At 40.0% G+C, this 17,257-nt stretch overlaps 1 protein-coding gene across 6 annotated transcripts; it reads right to left on the bottom strand.

Moving 5' to 3' along the window:
• Positions 1 to 1,870: 1,870 nt before the first annotated feature.
• On the bottom strand, positions 1,871 to 10,643 carry prdm2a (PR domain containing 2, with ZNF domain a). Of its 6 annotated transcripts, none has more exons than XM_040047790.1 (5): positions 10,519 to 10,599; positions 9,537 to 9,685; positions 9,044 to 9,106; positions 4,047 to 8,326; positions 1,871 to 3,962 (listed from the first exon to the last, which is right to left on the bottom strand). In XM_040047790.1, the coding sequence occupies exon 4, from the start codon at positions 8,258 to 8,260 to the stop codon at positions 4,079 to 4,081; it is 4,182 nt and encodes a 1,393-aa protein (XP_039903724.1). In that variant the 5' UTR covers positions 8,261 to 8,326; positions 9,044 to 9,106; positions 9,537 to 9,685; positions 10,519 to 10,599; the 3' UTR covers positions 1,871 to 3,962; positions 4,047 to 4,078. The 6 variants fall into 6 exon arrangements, with proteins under 6 accessions (XP_039903724.1, XP_039903723.1, XP_039903720.1 ...); XM_040047789.1 differs by lacking the exon at positions 10,519 to 10,599 and adding an exon at positions 10,144 to 10,512; XM_040047786.1 differs by lacking the exon at positions 9,537 to 9,685 and having other exon boundaries at positions 10,519 to 10,643.
• Positions 10,644 to 17,257: the final 6,614 nt, after the last annotated feature.

Below are 17,257 nucleotides of genomic sequence, written 5' to 3'. Positions count from 1 at the left end.
TATGTCCATCCCTTTATGATCACAGCGTACCCATCTTCTGATGGCTTCTTCCAGCAGAAAAATGCATTTTACAGCTTTTCAAAAATCCTAATAGGAGCATTTCCAACTTTGAAATCCTTTCGATGAAATTGGTAGACATTTGCAGCTTGAAATGTCAGCTGTAATTCAGCTATAATGCACCAAGAATCAGTTTGTGGCTCTCATGCAACATTAACCAGTATTTGTGAATTCACATAAAAACACATTCAGAATGAAGTTATAAGTTAAAAGTGACAGAAATGCCATTACTCTCTTCAGTTAATGTTTGCTCTGGCCTTAACTGAAAGAAATATTTTTAATACACTCAGGCAGGTCTATTCATCTAACTGACACAGACACAGAAGGACTGAGCTGTGTAATGCTCTAGAAAGGCTCAACCAAAAGGTACATATTAACCAGCAGCCCAGCATGTCTCTCAAATGTTAATCTGCACATTCTCAGCTTTTGATGGGAAAAGTCTAATTAGCAATTTTAGCTGTAGGTGGAGCTGAAAGACTAACAGTGGTGCAAAGAGTGGCACATACTGAGTAGCCTTTAGTATAGAAGAACAAGGAGGAGTTTGTTGGAATCTGTCAAGACTCAATTTTGTTTGTGTCATCAGATTACTTCTATCATCAGTCTGCAGGAAGAATGTACTGAGCCGCTTTGATGCTCATGGAAAATTTTCTGTACAAGCCAAAAGAATGTGGAAATGTGGAAAATGACCAGTTAATCAAATGGCTTCTCAACATTTTTAAATATCATACAAATACTCTCCACTTTCAAGATTTAAGCATGTGCAAGCATACAAATAGAGCATGAAAAAGCTATATATATAGTAAGTAATTAGTAGCAGACAATGCTAACACCAAGCTGTTTTTTAGGCTTGCCACATTTTCTTTTATCCTCCACTTGTCCAGTTTCCTCAGTTGTTATAAGGACAGTGTGCATTATCCAGATATTTCCCAGGTTTTTAGCAATTAAGTGTTTGGGAGTCACCTTATTGGTTTGAAGATATTTTTTTAAGCCTGTCAAACTTTGTTATCTTTGGCAATTTTTGTCAAGATGTGTACTAGTAGCAAAAGTACCTAAAAATACAATTTAAAATATGTTCTTTGTTGTCTGTTATGTGAAGACACAATAACTGAGTCATCCCTTGAGTTAGGTGCCTTATTTATGCTTGGGTGATTCATAGGTCAGTGCTAAGGAGCTTAAAAAACAAAAAACACTTCTCTGAAAGTGGTCAGATACAAGGACTAAACTGAAAATTAGTGGAAAAACAGCCAATGTCCAGAGAGAAACTTTGAAAAACCTTCAGAGAGCTTTGAGAATTTTTGCTCAAGACCACAAGAATAGAAGAAAAGTCAGATTCCTTGGAAGAAAAATATAAAGAATTGAGAGGTTTCTCAACACTTCTTCACAGTAAAGTAAAACAGCATGAAGAATGTGCAGTAGTGAGTTGCTCCTGTTGATTATATATCTTGTAAAATTAAAAATGCTATACTACATAACTGTTTTTTCAAGAATTGGGTCCTAGGATGGGAACTGTGGATATTCTTCTATGCACCAGAGACGAATAGTGCCCCCCCCCACTCCTCTCTTTTAGAGTGCAGAAAAACATGAATGGATTTTTCAAACAGAATGTGGTAGTGTGGTAGAGATGCAGCGGTATTACATTATTATCTACTGTTCTCAGTTGTCTGCCATTCCTGAAGTTAAAGTAAGGAAAGTGCGCCACCAGCTGGCCATTGTTGAATACTTTCAGAACACAATCCAAAGGCTGCAGCTCTTTACTGGGATTCTTGAAACTCAACTTGATCCATTAGATAAAGTTTCATATAGACTCCACAAAAAGCTTTAACATTCTCAATTTATTCTGAACACTTGCTCGAAAAACGAAACAAAACTTTAGTGCAAATCATACAGAGAAATTGTTCAAAGACTGATAACATGATTTTTAAATTATTAATAAATATACATGACTCAATTTACACTACGAAATGCTACAAGCACTTTTCACAGTAAAATAACAGTCTCCCAAACCGTTCTGTACATCCAAGATGTTGAAGACTTTCTGAACGAAAGCAATATTATCAATAATGAGTTTGAAAGTCAAAAATGTATAAGTACCATTACTGTCCCTCAGATACAGGCCATTGTCAAGTTTTAGTTTGAGCAAATTAATAACACTCAGTTCAGTCATAACACAATTACTACCCTGTATAGCACTGGAGCAAACTAGTAGCTTAGAAATTTTTAAATAAACAGATACTTTACTGACATGATGCCACAAACATTTTTATATGCCACTAGAGGTTTGCTGCACAAAAAACAAAAAAACCCAAACAAAACAAAAACAAACCAAAAAAATATTCCCATACTGTGATTGATACATGTTGGACTTCATTTTATGCACTTCACACATTAAACTGTTGACAACTGCTGCACAGATTATAAGCAATGATGTAATGCTTGTATGTTACAGATGGAAATATCTTAACTGACTGCACATTAAGTGGGGCCAACACCACAAAAAAAAAGAAAAAGAAAAAAAAGAACAAAAACACAAAAAAGCAAGCATTTGCAGAATAAGTGCAAAATCAGGTGAGCAAATTAAGACAGAGAAGCCAAAACAAAGATTGGGTCTGTCAGTGTTCTTTAGACATGAACTTAAATGTAAAGCCAGCAGTGGTGCATCAGAATATTAGCACAGTATTTCTGTTTGGGAGTGCGCTGTAAATTCACCAAACTGCAGAGCTTCCCCAGACATTAAGAATTTATCTGTGGTGTCACACATTCAAAACTGCTGCAAAGGCAGCGCTGCGTTCTCAAGCAAAAGCTTTCCAGGTACGTTTTTTTATCTTGTTTTTATGACAAGAAATGTCACATCAATGCAATATTTCAAAGCAACTTCTGCAAGGTCTGAATATGCAAATTGAGCTACAGTAAGTGATGGTGACTGTATTTGGGTGAACCACCTAAGTAAATTCTTTACTTGGGAAACACAAAATACTTGTTTTCACCACTTTTATGACACATTTAGTCATATTATATACATTAGATGGCACATAGAGCATTATTAATAAAACTCCCATACATGTATTTACAGTAGCAGCTCGGCCAATGACAAAATATGGTTTTGTACTGAGAAGGCTGTAGCATTAAATCAACTTAATCTCACATTCTCATGATGAAAAAAAAAAAAAAAAGGACTTTCCCCAAGTATTAAGTGACGCTGCTCAAATTCATAGTTGCAATTTATCATGATGCTTGTCACCAGTATTACATACACTATGGTTTTGTATGATTCTGTAGGCTGAAGTTCAGAAACAATCATACACATTTACATTTTCTTATCTCTGGCATGTCTTCTGGGTACTTACGCTGGTTACTTCCTAACAGGCCAACAAATGATCAGAGGCAGTGTTTAAGGCCTAACTGCATCTCAAAAAAACAAAACAAAAAAATCCATCCCAAATGAATGCAACTTAAATCACAAGCTCACAGACAGCATGCATTAAGAGTTTAAACCAAAAGGCCACAGACAACAGTTAAGAAAAAGTGCAAATGCATGCGGGAAATGATTGCCACCTGCCATCGTCTAACCTAATGAGCAGAGCAGCCCTTCCAGCTCAGTCCCCCCCCCTCCTCTTCAGTTTGTGACATGTAGCAGTCAGATTAACTTCAAGTGCAAATCCAAGCCGTTGACAGAAAGTTTCTGCAATGAAGGATAACTCTACAAAACTCCAAAAATACTACAAAAGCATTCAAAGACTTGGTTATACACAAACCTACTCACTGCAGAATCCTTCATGGTCTGTTGTAAGTGTCCTGAATTCAGTTTATTATACAGTATTCTGCAGCCTACAAGTCTGCTGGGTTTACAGTGTCGTTACCAGTTTTCTCCCTTTAAAGTCACTGAAGGAGATCCATACAGCAGAGTCCTGAGAATAAAAATAAAACAGATTTCTTAACACAGCCGTGCTGAGAACTTACACACAAGCTACATGTGCTACTATGTTTGCTACCTGCTGATCCCCGATCGCCTGCTGTGTAGTCATCAGGCTGAAGCGCTCTGCTTAGCACTGCTGGTAACGGATCCGGTTGCTTCTTCTCTCCTCTGGGTGGGAGGCAACTCATCCTTCTGCGGTGCTGTCTGCCGAGGTTTGACAATAGTTATTTTGATGGGAACTCCTTTGACGCTGTGCTGCACTCTGCTATACTGCCGCATGGAGGGGTTAAAAGTGCGAACAATGGGAAGCTCATTCAAGGTGGGCGTCTCTTGTTTTGGCTGCGTGCTCTCTTTTATAATGATTTTACTTCTTTTGCTTGAAAAGACAGTTTGCACTGGTAGGATGGCAGGCCTCTTTGCAGAGGCGGACGTCTGGAGTCTCGTTTTATGTGGAGGTGAGCCTTGTTGTTGCTCTTCACCATGAGGAACCCCTCTATGCAAGTGTCCATCGTTTTCCTTCGTCACAGAGATCCCACATTCTTTCCTTTTCTTTACCTCTTTAGGTTTCTTGGGGCAAACAGCCATGTGTTTGGTTCTGCTGCGACGCATTGTGAATTCCCTGCTGCAGTGTGGACACACAAATAATTCCTGCTGCTCACCCACCTGTACAGGTGACATTTTATTTGATGAATGCACGGACTTGTTCCTCTGTGGCATGACCCTTTGGGCAAACTTTTTCTTCCTTTTGTTAAGTACTTTGAACTTTACAGGTGGTTCCTGGCTAGGTTTGGACCCGTTTGACTGACTGACTCTGTTTGAAGCATTTAATCCATTTGTAGAATTGGTAGTAGACAGCACTCCATTTTGAGATTTTGCAAAGTGACGTAGAGGTATGGGATTCTTTCTGGGTGTGTATCGCCTTTTATCACTGGCATTGGCACAAGCCAAGATGTGCTTGTGGAGCTCTGGCATGTTATCAAAGCTTTTTCCACATTTGGTGCACCGAATGGCTGTACTGAAGGTCTGTGGGATGTTGTGTGTAGTGAAGTTTGTGGCTGAAGCCAACGAACCAACAGGTGATCTGTTGTGGTAAGGAAATGGAGGGGGCTTGAAGCTGGGATAGTGCTGGTTAATGCCAAGACGAACATCAGGCCCTTTGATTTTGCCTCCATCTGAAGCCATGACTTTAATTGTTGTAAACAGTTCTTCAGCACCCACATCTACTTCACCCTCTTCCTTTTTCACCAATTTCTTGAGTTCCTCTTGAGCTTCAGGTCCTGAAGCATCTGTGTTGACTTTAGCTGAATTGTTGTAGTTCTGAGGTCTTAGTTTGCCTTTTTCTTCTTCTGTATGAGTACACTGCTGGCCTGGATGCAATTCTTCCTGATGCTGCTTCAGATTGCAAAGATATACAAATTCTTTTGTACAAGCACTGCAAACATAAGTCTTCCCAACACCGTGGAGGCTTGATCGATGGTCAAGTAAAGCAGAGGGTTTGCCAAAGAGCAGCACACAGAACTCACATTTGTAGGGCCAGTCATCAGCGTGGTCAGCCACATGATGACTAAGTTCCTTCATTGAATGGAAAAGCTTATCACACACATTGCAGATGAAATTCTTGGTGAATGTCTGCTCTTGGACATCATTTTCTGGATCATTTGAGGATTCATCTTCATTAACTTTCTCAGGAGAGGGAGCGGGTTCAGGTGAGATTTCAGGTGCGGAAGCAGAACTGTCAGGGGCTTCCTCAGGTTTTGTGGTTGGTGGCCCTGTCCCAACTGAGGGCTCTGGGTCAGAGTTTGACTCACCCAGAGGAGGACAATCTGATACCACTGAGGTGGAAGTGGACAGAGTTACCGATTCTGCGATGGAGGACACAAGAATAGTGGGTTCCACAGTTTGAGCACTGGGAACAGATACAATCTGTTGCTGTTCTATGTGATTAACAACCATCTGTGTAGGTGCTGGAGGCTCAGCTGTATTTTCTTGTAAGGTAATTGCAGCAGGAACTACATTCCCTGGGGCTTCAAGAGCTATTGTACACTCTATTAACACAGTGTTACTGGCAATGTTGTAAGAGTTGAGTAGGGAATCACTTAAAGTTACAGTGGGTGTGAACGGCACTTCTGTGACAGGTGCTGAATCAACTATTGGTGGGTTGAGAGCTATTTGATCAGTAAGAAACACATGACCAGGTAAATTTAGTGTTGGGTCAAGTGGTTGGGAAAGTGTGACGAGATTTGCAGAGTTTGTAGTGGCAAATGTAGGCGTTAAATCACTCTCAGAAGAATTTAATGCATTTTCTGCGCAGAGTACCAAGGGTTCAGTAGTTATATTTGGGCCCAATACCTGGATTGGTTGGCTCGAAGCAGTGGAGATAGGTGGCGGTGGTGCCAAAACTGTGATTAATGAAGGAGCAGTAGGGAGGATGGTGTGTGCAGCTGGGGAAGCAAATGCTATAGTGCATGGTGAAGCTGGTTGCAAGGCGACAGGAGTCAAGGAGGCAGATGATGAAGTGAGAGAACTGTGGGGTAGGGTAAGTCCATAGACAAGTCCATCTGCAACAGGCTCCACTGGGGTAACAATGTTTGAACCCGTTACTATGGTGAAGTCTGTGACTAAAGGAGCCTCAGAATTTGCAAGACTTAGGTTTTGGTTTCCGATTTTTATCAAGGATTTTTCCATCGCTGCTTTTTGTTCTGCTTCATTGGAAAAAGCCTGTGAACCTGAATTTGACATAGTTTCAGATTCACAAAGGCTCTTTTTTTGCAAACTCAAATCAAGCACAGCATTAGCTAAAGCTACATCTTCTTGTCTTTTGACTGTATTAGAAAGATCCAGAGGTTGCTGGTTACAGGAATTACCGCCTGTCACAGGGGGCCAGTTGTCTGGCAAAACAGGTTTCACTGCTGTCTCCGTTACGGATGTAGTAACGTCATCATTGTCACAGACTGTTTGGTTCACAGGTGAACTATGTTGGTTTTCTATCTGCCCTGTACTTACAATATCAAAATCTCCCGGATCTGACAATGATGACTCTTCATTAGATGTTGGAGTCTGTTGTGGAGAGCCTGTTGGAGAGCCAGTTCTTCTCTTAAACTTTCCTGTTCCAGAAGGTAGGACAGAGATAGAGACAGGTGAGCATGGCTTCTGGCCATCTGTAATGAGCGCAAGTGTCGGTTTAAGGCCATCCTGCTTTTCTAGGAGCTGTTTTAGCTTTGGCGACAGAAACACTGTTCTTTCTTTCTGCACAACTGTAGACTCTGTATTCTGAGGAAGTAAATTCTCTATTAACGAAGATACAAGTGATGATGAAGAGGAAGACACAACTACCTCAGACTCCAATTCAGTTTTAATTTGTGGTAAGAGAGGTGGTGTTGCAGTTCTCCTCTTGGCAAGTGGTTGACCAGGTATGTCATTGCTTATAACTGAATCTGCATTTAATACCTGGCTGATATGAGAGGGGTCCAGAATCAGGGCATCCAGTCCAACTAGAGTGGAAGACCCAGAATGGACCTCAGCTGCTTCACATTTACTGACTGTACTTGTTGACACTATCTTTCCATCAATGTAAAAACTCAGATTCTCTGAAATATTGCTAGAGACATCTAACATGTAATGTTCTTCATGTTCCCCTTCATTCTCCACAACAGCTGCAGGCGGTGTATTGTCACCAAGCCGTGTTTGCTGCTGAGATGATTCACTGACTGTTCTGTGAAGGTTTTCCTCTTGAGGCAGCTGAGCTTTTTCCACATGTGTGAACTGCAGCTGGTTCTCGTGAACTCTACGCTCATGCCGTCTCTTGTTGGTGTGGGTTGTGAATATTTTTTCACAGTACTTGCACGCATGATGCCCCTCTGATACTTCTGATGTGTGTGGCTGATCAGTGAGATCTCCAGCTGACAAAAGAGAAGTATTAGAGCTAGTCGTGGATGACGTATGAAGCTGCGTGACTGAATCTTCTGAATCCAGAGCGTTTGACTTTTCATGCGGCAGGTGACTTAAATTTGACGGAAAAGACATTTTGTTTGTATTGTTTTTGTATAAATGTGCCTCATCATTAGCCAAAGCATGGACCTCCATGTGTTTTTCCAAGGCTTGCTTGCTGGCAAACTGTCCTTCACAGTGCTGACAGGGGAAAGAGCTCCCATCTTTCTCAACCTGATAATGAGACCTCATCATGTCAGGTTCCATGTTGGAGTTGACTTGGTAGATCTCCTCTTCTTCCTCCTCCCCTATCTCCTCACTGCCTCCAAATTCTGGTATGTACACATGAGGAGAGTGCTCCATCTTCTGTGATGTCTTGATCCAATTCTCTTAAGTATTTCTGTGACAAAACTTCGGCAGTTGTCACACCTATTGAAAAGAAGAAAAAAGAAAAAAGAAAGAAATATTGACAGTAAATATGCCTCAGAAAACCATATGAGGGACATTCCTTTTCTTTGACACCAAACACAGCCAAGAATAGATAAAAGCAGTTGGAAACCGAGTGTTTAATGTGGTCTGAACTATGAGTTTTTGGCTCTTGTTATTTGAAACTTTGGCCATATTTAATATGAACATGGACCTCAGACACAGTATACGTTGAACAAAAATTAAGACAGCATAGCAGATCCCTTTAACTTCTACTTGACATATCTGTCATTTCAATTTTAAAGATGTAAAGCTGTTGAAGACAAATTGTTGTGTTTTTTTTAATTTATTAATAAACACACATCAAATTGCCAACACCTGATTTACCTCAAGAGAAGCATTATTACTAGCAATCAAGGTATTCAGATTCATTATATTGTAATTGTATGGGACCGTACATAACTCCAACCATGGAAATCCCTCGTGGATTCAAAAGTATTTAAAGACAAAACAGACAGACAACATATAATTAAAATAATATCTAGATCAGTCATCACTAGAATATCCTCTCAAATGTCACCACCTGCTTGCACATCAGGGGTGGTCTGACTGTTGAGGTTCACGCTCTAATATTGCAGCATCTCTGGATTAAAATTAAAAGAGTGCGTTCAAGGGCACAATTTTTGTAAAATAAAACCCAAATGAATTGCAGCATCTTACCATTTTCACGTTTACTACAGAGCAGATGTTTTCCTTAGCAGATGATCGCACTGAGTTTTCTTTCTGATGGAAGAAGACAAAACACATGGGGAAAAAAAACAAAAAAAACAAACAAACTATCAAGACAGTTCCATAACACTGAATGACAGACAAACTCAAACTGCTAATGGGTGAGAAGAGAGAAGTGATCAAAGTAAGCAGAAGTGGCATGAGAGTAGTTGAGCTGTATGCTTTTATCTTTCTGGCTTACTGACTTGCTGACTATGCTTTCAATGTCTTGTTAAGCTGTGCTGATGTGAGAAGGATCATGAAGCATCAAATGCAACATAAGATAAAAGACACGTAAGGGGGAAAAAAAGCTGCCATGTCAAAGTTATTTTCTGTAAATGTTTAATTTCAATTACAAGTCCAAAAATACTCATAATCTTTGTCAATGACCTCATTTAACTTGGGTGCCTTAAATTACCTGTTAAACTTATTACATTCAATTCACCTGGTGATGGCCGCACAGCTTTTGTTTTTCCTGCCTTTAATTTGAGAAATAAATTGGTGCATTTGGACATTCATCTTCTTGTTGGTTTAACAAAATGGCAGGCCCATCGTGTCCCTGATTTGTCGTAGCTTCTTAGGACTGCACTCGCACTAAACAGCATCAAAATTAGCATAAACCAAGCGTTACGTTTATTTAAACAGTTTTCCCGTTTAAAACATGTATTTTTATTCATTCAGCATCACTGTTGATTTACTAGCGCACTTGCACCGAGAAGAGAAAACGTAAACAAAAACTCACTAATGCACAGACTATTTCTCCTATATTGCAGATAATCCCGTGGCGCGTTTCTGTAGCACAAATATATCAAAATCGTGCCGTTTACACAAAACAAAAACTGTTCCAGCACCATTCAAGGGCCTGCGCACTGAATAATTAGAGGCAGTCTCCAAACATTCAATTAGGATATTCATTAAAATGTGCTGAAACGCGTTTATTTAATACATATATCACGTAAAATGTAATTATAACACACATTTGTGAATATTTTATATTACTATAATTGCCATTCGGAATATCTTTGGAGTGCGTTCACGCACATCTGCTTCACCTGGTTTGATGACGCTCCCCGTCCTTGCACCATTGCTAACTGGTCACACAACACGTCGTCACATTACTGTTTTGCTACACAGGCTGCTAGCTTGTCCACTGAAAGGTCAACTCACTTTTTGAGTACACACATTTAACTACCCCCAGGATGCAAGAAAGTTGCTTGCAAATTATGCACTTGTAAGTGCCAAGGTCTCGTGACAATGCTGTCAGCAAAGTGAGAGAAATCAGCTGTTATCGTCCATTAAAGTACTAACGATATGCTGCTAGCATGAATGCTAGCTCGCAAGCACTGGCTAAATGTATCGTCGAGTTCGCGACACAACCTTCAAGAATAAGTCAAATAAAAGTGCACGTAAAGGTTTCGCGTACATACTCGTGTTTGCAGACAAACCGCCGCAGATGGACTTCTAATATTCCTCTTGAGCTGCTAGTAGACAGTTGTATTTTCTCCCCTTCCTTAATGCACCAACAAGGTTCTGGCTTTCTGATTGGTCAGACAAAATGGATGTCAAAATTGGTCCAATCAAAAGCAGTGTTGTTAAAGCCCATAAAAAACTTGAAAGCAAAAGCACATACACGCTATAAGCGAGAGGCAGCCAAACTGTCGTTTCAGATTTAAATGTGAATATTAATGTGGAGCTTGTTTATTTATTTTTTTAAATAAATGTTAGACATTCAGCTCCAGTTCTGCTGACTTTTACTCTTTAAAAACAAAAGTCCCATCTTCATGTTTGTGGTTGTGAGGTGTGAGAAATCCTCTGTTGATATATTTTTAAATTTATTTTATTATTGTAATTGCTAGCTTTAAAAATGCTCCTCAACCGGAGGCCTGGGAGCTTGAGGGTCCTGCGCACTGTATCGAGTGCTCTTCTCTCAGCGCTTGGTACTCGCCCAGTTTGTCGTTTCCTTCTTATATTCTTATGGCCAGATCAGAGTGCAATATTTACAAAAAGACACAGTGGTACCAAACAGCCTCTTTGGATAATGTGCTGGCATCCGACCCCCAGAGTGAAAGGGGATAATGGCCATTTCAATCTTGCTGAATCTCATAATGAATACAACAGGGGATATTTTAATTTCTTTAAAAAACACTAAAACCAAACAGTCAGTGCAGTGTATGGATTTGACCTGTAGAGGGCGGCATATAATAAACTCTGTGGGCTCTGGGTGCACCTTCCATGCGGGTAATTCTGAAACTTTGATCATTTACAGTAGGACTAGCGCGTTTTTAGACATTTAGAATGAGTAATTCATCCTAGTTCTAACAGTGTTTAGTAGAAGCGTAATTTCAGTTTTTAACTGATAAACGTATAAATATAACTGTTTACAAAAACGTTTCTAAGGATGGAAGGTAAATAGGCACGTATTTTTCTGGTTCATTTTGAAAGCATCTGAACAAGTTCACCAGAGTCTTTGTGCAGAACAAGGGTGGTGCTCTCTTGGCACATGCATGACATGTCTCTTTTAATTTTATATGTTCTAAGGGGTGTTTCATCATAAATAGCAAAGCTTCATCTATTATATATACATTTCTACTCTATATTCCCACTTGTAAATTCCAACTTTGAAAACCTGAAGTAGTTGGTACAGTGTGGTATGGTGAGCTGATATGCAGTGGCTCTTTAGGGATAAACAGCATTAGGTGGCACATAGCTCATTTAATGGCAAGTTGACTATGATGATGTTTATTTATAGCTTGTCATAGCGAAACTTACCCAGAGCTCCAGCGTGCCTTTCACAGCTGATGGCAATTCCAGCTGTGGAATTATAATGAGAAGTTTCCAATTGAGTCTGCTGGTCAGACACATCTGTCAAGTCATCGTCTAAGCAGGTGCTGAGTGCCCTGAAGTTACGTCAAACACATGGCTAAGCAGTTGGAAATGTGGAGAGGAGCTTTGCAAATAAAAATGCGAATGAGCACATAAAATGTAGAACACAATGAGTGATCAAGCTGTAGTGTCACATCATCGCTTTATTAACTCAGGGAAAAATGTTAGCTTACACATAGAAAATCTTTGCAGTGACACTATACAAAAAAACCCTCTGTGTGCTGACTTGCACAAAGATAAAGTGTGTTTTTAAAGTTGCTTTTGTATCCCTGAGTTTATACTTTCTCCACTCCAGACATTTTATCAGGGAAGAAAAATAATTTAAATTGTGAAGTGATTTTGTAATTTATACATTTAAGATAAACATGTTTCATGACTCTATTCATTGGTTTAAACTTGGAGACAGTATTTAAAACAAGGGATACTTAAATGAGTTCATGTGACAATAGTAAATGTAACAGCTAGTTTGTGAGCTATAAGGTAAGCCAGTCTATTATCCTAGTATAAAATTATTGAAAAATATTTTTCTTTTGTATGTTTTGTTTTTCCTTTACTGTTAAATACAGTTTTCTGTTAGTCTTTGTTAAATTTACTGTGCAAAAGTCTTGATCCATCCCTCATTTCTTGATATTTTGCAAGAAAACTGGGAAATAGATGGAGCAGTTCATTAAAAATGCAAACATATATGGAAGGAAATACAGTGTATAATATTGTCCAAAAACAGAGTTTGCATGATTCTAGCAATGTTGAAAGTTGGTGTTTGTTACGACCAAAAACTACTCTGTCTGAACTTTCTTAGACAAGCTTTCTTGTAATTTGTGTAAGTAATTTTCATGAGTAATTCTCCAGGCTTCTTTAGATTGATGCTGTCTTTTGTTCTGTTCTCTGTCAAGATGATCTCACGTTGCTTCAGTAATGTTTAGGTCTGGGGTGTGGTGATACCAATCCATGACTGTGTGTTTTTCTATCAGGTAGGCTTTTACTACATTAGTAGTGTGTTTTGAATCATTGTCATACTAAAAAAATGAAGCCATTGTATTCCATGGTGGATCAAACTCTGACAGTACTTTTCTGTGTTCATAATTTCAATTTTGACAAGATCACCAACACCACTGGCAGAAATTAAGCCTGAAACAATGACAGAAGCACCAACAAGTTTTGCAGACACTCACTGCTGTACCGCTCTCAGCATCTTCTCCGACATATTGATGATAATTTCAATCAATCAATGACCCTAAAGTTAGGGCATCCACTGGCTATGTTATGCTGTTGGGAATGTTTGAGTACTATAAACCGTATGAAAGTTGTACAGTGTGGTCCTGATTATAAAAGGAAAAATTTCTATCCTGATAAGGTGAGCTCTTTTCCACAATAACAACACCTCTGTCTACGGGGTAACTCAGGTCAGCAAATTCTCTGTTGAGTATGAAAATTAAGTTAAGTTGAGTGTTAAGTTCTTATGGTCAAAAAATAGAATAGAATATTTTTTTATGTCAAAAGGTTGAACATTTGCTAATATTTTTGATGAGCGATTAAGAAAGTAAACTAAAGAAAAGTGTGTCCTGTGCAGCAGGAGCCAGTTTGTGCCAATAACACTGTGCACAATGAAACCTTCACCATCATACAAGGCAAAGAAGGAAAGAGAAAGACGTGTCCTACAACATTCTCATGTATCAGACAGATTACTGAGCAGAACACTGGTACAAAAACAATAAAGGGTCTCTTATAGGAGATGCATGCCACACACCCAGACAAAGACTTGCCTGTAATCAGACAACATGTCACGTCACTCGGACCAAATAAAAATTTTATTGCTTCGTGTTGTGGCATGCCAGATGTTCAGTGAAGAATATGTAAATGTCACACACAAGTACAAACTGTGTGTAAAAACTTGATCCTGCACACATGTGCATGTAACTCCAGCCCACTGTATTATATCTTGTACTTGCACACATCACACTTACATGCTAATAATCCCCTAAAGTCCATATAAAGCATGTGCCCTTCAAAATCACAGCCCCGATTTGCTTTTGCATGCAAACACACATTCAGAGGTCACACTAAACCCCATCAAGGAGCATGCTGTGTATATATAGACACCGTACACACGTATATAACTCATAAAAGGCACATACAGCATCAATCTTCTACCTGCTCTACTATCTCCACCTCTTTGTGAAAGCAAATTCAGTTTTCTCCTGCATTATCCATAATATATCTGACTACACACACACACTGTTTCTGCATGTCACTCAACTTTGAGCACCCTCTCTTTAGTTTTCCACCCCCACTTGTGGGCCCAGCTGTCTGTGCCACTCAAAGGTCTATAGGCTGACATTTTTTCATGACATCACAAACCCCTGAACACTGGTGAACCGTAGGATCGTATTCATTCAACTCCAAGAGATGAACACTGCAGATGCACAGGCACTTATCTGAGAGTACGCTCATGTTTCAGCTGACATTTGGCAAGAGGTAGGTCACAAGCCAACCAGTTCAACTAACTACTGGTAAAAATTTAGTGGTCAGTAAGGATAACTGAAACCTGTGCACCATTACCACAACGCATTTTACTGCAAGACTGTATCATGTAAGTACCAGTTATAAACATCTATTTTCTTCCTCTTATCCAATTCAGGGTAGCAGGGGGCTGGAGACTATCCCAGCTATGAGAGGCTAATACAGAGAGACAACAACCGCTCACACTCATGTCTTTGGACTGTGGGAGGAAGCCGGAGTACCTGGAGAAAACCCACCCGGACATGGGGAGAACATGCAAACTCCCCACAGAAAGGCCCCAGGTAGATGGTGGAGTTGAACCCAGGACCTTTTTTGCTGCAAGGCAAGCGTGCTAACCACCATGCTGCCCGCAATTATAAACAGTATAGTGACATCTTTTTAAAAAAAAATTAACTGTTATACGTTAACAGTGTTTTATATTAAAAAAAAGAGCTGTCAAATCTCATTAATGTTACCTAAACACTTTTATTAGTTCCCTTCCTTTTCCGTGTCTTTCTGTGTGGCGTGCTGTGTTATTTAACTATTTAGATAAGTGAATCCCAAAAGGTTGATTCTGTTCATCTGGACGTAGCGTTTTCAGTGGGAGAAACGTTTCGTCACTCATCCAAGTGACTTCTTGAGTCTCAGCTGACTGCAGGTTTCCCCAACCTTAAAAACAGCACATTTGCACAATAACTGAAAGCAGCCCACTGAATGAACAATGAGTGACGAAACGCTTCTGCCACTGAAAACGCTACGTCCAGATGAACAGAATCAACCTTTTGGGGCCATATAAGGTAAGCAGCTTCACTTGTAAACAGCCAATCTAACAGAATCAGCCTGGTGCTGATTTTCAGGTTTGTATTTAGAAATTCTTTTATTGTTATACCATCTGTGCTTCAGTTGTCCTGTTAGGATTACATTTTGCTGACCGAGCCAAACATGATCCCACAAATAATAAAGATAATCAGTTTTCTCCTTTGTGGACTACGTCGCAAAAACAGGCAGCTCACAGTCAGCTATGAGTGATCTAGAGTGATCTGGCTGTCGCAAAAACAAACTCACATCTAACAGTCTTAAGTTTAGGCGAAAGATGTCGCCGTATCCATCTGTCCGCTAGAGACGAATGATTTCCTCCTTCCTCTCAGACAGATTTTCAGTTATCCCCCCAGACGCGTACAGGAAGGGGAGGCGGAGTGGGAGGGGGACTTTTTGTAGTGACTAAAATCTGATGACCACATTACTTGGATTTGGTTAATATATGAAACCTGTACAGTCCAGACGCACGCAGTGTGCCCACACAAACACAAAGCTCACATTTATGCCTGCACGCCATACAAACAGTCGGATGATACACAGACCTGCGTGTGCTGCTTCAACCATGCGTCATGATGACTTTGAATTGGACTCTCTCTGTAAATGACACACTTTGATTGGTGATCTTAACAGCTGCCTTCCCTGAGACATTCTGCTGCTGGATGACTGTTATAATGCTTCTAACATGTGTTCATCGGCACAAAGTTGGTGATTTAGATCTCTGTTATTTCTTTCTGTGTGTGTGAGTGCACATGATCAGGGCAGGGGCCCACCCAGGAAGTGACTCCACCTTGTAGCGATGTACAGAATTCTCCCTTGCTGAAGAAGAGAGCAGCTTCACAGCCACAGCCCATAGGGTCTCCATTTGCCCTTCTCAAAAGACTCCATTGTTCCCAGAAGTCTGAGGCAAGAGAGTGAGCTAAAGAGAGTTATGAAGTAGCCGTTGGGGCAGAGGCTGGGGTGGTGGGTGTTGGGCCGCTGCCTAAAACCACACGGAGGAGAGGTTGCCAGAGACAGAGCATCTCTGTGCGGCTCACAGCCTACTGTTGGAGCCTTGCCCCAGCTTAACAGCACCGTATGAAAAGCCCCGCAACACGGCACAAAAAAACACACCTAACTGTCAGAGGGCTCAACAGACCCAATGATTCAAGGCCATATGGTACTCCATATTTGGTTCTGTTTGTGTGCTTGCTAATAGGGGCTGTTTTTTTCTTTTTTCTTTTTGAAAATCTGAAGCATTACTTAAACGGGCCAATCACAGTGGGCAGTTGGACACTGCCCCCGGGGAGGGTCGTTAATAACGTTGGCATTTTGAATGTGGAAACAGAAAATAAGTGTCATGTGATTTTAACTGTCGCAAGTATTTTTCCAAGTTAAGAGTGGATAAAGCTCTGATAAAGAGTAAATTCACTCGGAGCCGTTTCCAAGCCCTCTATATGATCATCTGCAACTGATAGGATCCGAACGGGACAATAAACAGAAAAGAGATATTTTCCAAAGACAAAGGGCAGCTTTTAGAGAATAATTTAGTACAAAAAAAATACTGTGTTTTAAATTTTTTTATTGAAACAGTATGACCAAAAGCACTGCAATTAAATAAACGTTTTGAACGAATCAGGCGGCACAAATTAAAGACTCAGAAGTGATAATATGCAGCAAAGCAGAAGGGGTGGGTGGGACAGGGACATGTATCGTTGCAAACATTTGCAGTGTCTGAAGCTTGTTCATTAAATATTACACCACTCATTCAGTGCACATATTAAATACGTTTTTAAAGCAAGCAGGGGTAAGCCGAGACGTCATTATTTGTACATCCATGTGACACACTCTTGCAAAAAAAAAAAAAAAGGCATAACTGCCAAACACTTTGCACTAAAACAAAGTGCAATTATAAATTGTCATCCTATGCATGTGATCTAGGGTCAGGTCAACTGAAAAGACTGGATGGCTGTTCTGGTATTAACAGAA

This window comes from Simochromis diagramma, unplaced genomic scaffold, assembly GCF_900408965.1.
Source record: "Simochromis diagramma unplaced genomic scaffold, fSimDia1.1 OVJJ01000387.1, whole genome shotgun sequence".
Classification (NCBI taxonomy): domain Eukaryota; kingdom Metazoa; phylum Chordata; class Actinopteri; order Cichliformes; family Cichlidae; genus Simochromis; species Simochromis diagramma.
The sequence above is the reverse complement of the archived record's forward strand: the minus strand, read 5'-3'. Positions and strand labels throughout refer to the sequence as shown.